This window comes from Penaeus japonicus, unplaced genomic scaffold, assembly GCF_977035675.1.
Source record: "Penaeus japonicus unplaced genomic scaffold, GWHDUDI00000001_assembly GWHDUDI00000007, whole genome shotgun sequence".
NCBI classification, from domain to species: domain Eukaryota; kingdom Metazoa; phylum Arthropoda; class Malacostraca; order Decapoda; family Penaeidae; genus Penaeus; species Penaeus japonicus.
In genome coordinates, this window is record NW_028234409.1 from 7,679,940 (window position 1) to 7,682,439 (window position 2,500).

Consider the following 2,500-nt stretch of genomic DNA (forward strand, 5'->3'; position numbering starts at 1 on the left):
TCACACCTGAGTGACAAGTGCGAAAAGTGCGTGTGACATCCCCAAAGATCGTTTATGCTGGGCATCACACGTGCTGTATGTGTCACATCACAGTACCCGGTGTCACGACCCAGGCGATGTTACTTAGGCCCGAAGTAGGGGGTTGCCAGCTCTCACTGGGCCCGTCGGCATTAGGTTAAAGATATATATGTATATGTATATATTTATATGTATTCATCATCTTGACAGGTTGAACATGGATCCTCCCCATATTTGAAGCAAAAGACAGCCGCTGTGATCAAGTCTGCCATCAAAGAGGGAGAGCCCATAGAAATGGTAATGGAGTACCATGTCATTATACCACCCAAGGAAGAACACAGGAACCATCCCATTGAAGGACCAGTGAGTTTTATATGTTATTTGAATTTTTTTCTGTATATTGATGTACTGGGGAGAGGACTGCGCAATGGTCTTTGGTTATGTATGAGTTAAGGTGTTTAGTGGCATTATTTATGAAATTAGAAAACAAAAAGGACTGATTTGTTCTTTTAGAAGATTGATATGTTGATATATATTAGTAGTTTGAATAATAGTATAATTTGCTTTTCTGAACATAACTCTGTCAGTTAAAAAATATGCATTAAGTACTCTTTTAGAGTCGGAATATTTTGATTTATTGTAACTTTCTCTCTACCATAAGATTGCTCACTTGAGAGAACGGGTTGCAGAGGAGGTAATCGACAAGATTACAGAATTAGCAAGACAAGGTGTGAAGAAAGTGTCAGAAATGAAGCCTCATGTAGAAAGATATGTAGAAAATGATTTAGGTGTCCGAGATGAAACGAAAACGAGACGTCGTTTTTACCCGACAAATAAAGACTTTCAGAACATCATGCAACGTGCGAAAAAGAGGCCAAACCAGTCAGTAGTTGATAAGGAAAGCCTGCAAGAGTTGATAGAGAGATGGCAGGCAGAATCACCAGGGGACTGTATCTATTTTAGACCCTGGAGTCCATCCCAGTCACTCTTATTGTGTTACCAGTCGGTGGAACAGAAACGTCTCTTAAAACTGTACGGAAATCACCTGTGTCTTCTCGACGCAACCTACCGGACTTGTAGCTATGCTCAGCCTCTTTACTTCCTGTGCGTTAGGGCCAATGTGGGTTATTTTGTTGTGGGTGTATTTATAGTGCAACTTGAAGCCTCCTCCGCCATACAAGAGGCTTTGGAAATAATCAAAGAATGGAATCCAAGTTGGAGACCAGGATGCTTCCTTGCTGACTTTAACAATGAAGATATCATGGCCTTAGAAACTGTGTTCCCAGGTAAGAAGATGCTCATAATTAGTTTCATGTTTATATTTTTAAGGTTCAGTTGAATAATCCTCTTTTTTTTTTAAGAAACAAGTCATTATATTCAAAGGCTTCCCTCCCAATTTCCCTCAGATACATGCGTTTTGCTCTCGGACTTCCACCGTGAGAAGGCGTGGAGCGAGTGGCTTTGCAACGAGAGCAACGAAGTGTCACACGTCGGGATGACCATAAAGAACATGCTCAACCGGATAGCCCAGGCGTCAACAGTTTCTCTTTACCACGAGGCGCTGAATACCTTTCAGTCCAGCGCCATTTGGAGGGACTCTCAGGAAATTAAGGACTGGTTCTCTAACACTTGGCTGCCCAATGTTCAGGTTAGCTTGTGGCTTAGCTGGTTTTAAATCCCCATACAATTTTGTGATCTGTGAATGAAACATATCAATTGCCAAATTCCATGTGTTTTAAGGGGTTCTTTGTAGTTTGAATAGCTTTTATTTGTCACAACAAATATTTTTTTTGCATCATTTTAATTGTTTCCTTTTCTATTTCACAAATGTAAATGGTCAGGTTCAGTTCATAGTTTGGTTGTTGTGGAATTTCATTTTATAACTTGGCTACCTAGTGTTCAGATTCATTTGAATTTTTACTACTTCAGTATATAACACTTAATCCATTTTTATCTGGTTTTCTGTTGGTGATATTTATAAATTCAGTTTCAGTTTTATTGGCTTGGCAGTTTAAAATACCACTTTTATTACTAATAATACACTATAAGCTCTCTATACACATAAACAAACACACACACACACACAAACACACACACACACACACACACACACACACACACACACACACACACACACACACACACACACACACACACACACACACACACACACACACACACACACATATATATGAATATATGTATATATTTTTTTTTACAGCACAGAATCATTTTCTTTAAACAAAGAAAGAAATATCAGAGTAGTAGATACTTAAAGCTACCTATCCTTTCCAGTGCTGGGCTACAGCTTTCCGATCCAGTACGCACACTTTGCTCATTCGAATGAACAATGGTATAGAGAGACAAAATGAGCTGCTAAAGTCATCATTTCTGGATGGATATAAGAACTGCTCTTTGAGTAATCTCATGACGGTCATAGTCACCGACTTTCTTCCAAAATCGTATAAACGGTAAGTGCTTA

At 39.2% G+C, this 2,500-nt stretch overlaps 1 protein-coding gene across 1 annotated transcript in view; it reads left to right on the plus strand.

Annotated features, from left to right (window-relative positions):
• LOC122252621 (uncharacterized) overlaps positions 1–2,500 on the plus strand; it is a 5,127-nt gene that overhangs the window by 1,285 nt on the left and 1,342 nt on the right. The window contains exons 4-7 of the mRNA XM_043015189.2: positions 229–381; positions 680–1,304; positions 1,425–1,666; positions 2,314–2,489. Coding sequence (XP_042871123.2) covers positions 229–381; positions 680–1,304; positions 1,425–1,666; positions 2,314–2,489 — 1,196 coding nt within the window. The remainder of the gene's footprint in view (positions 1–228; positions 382–679; positions 1,305–1,424; positions 1,667–2,313; positions 2,490–2,500) is intronic.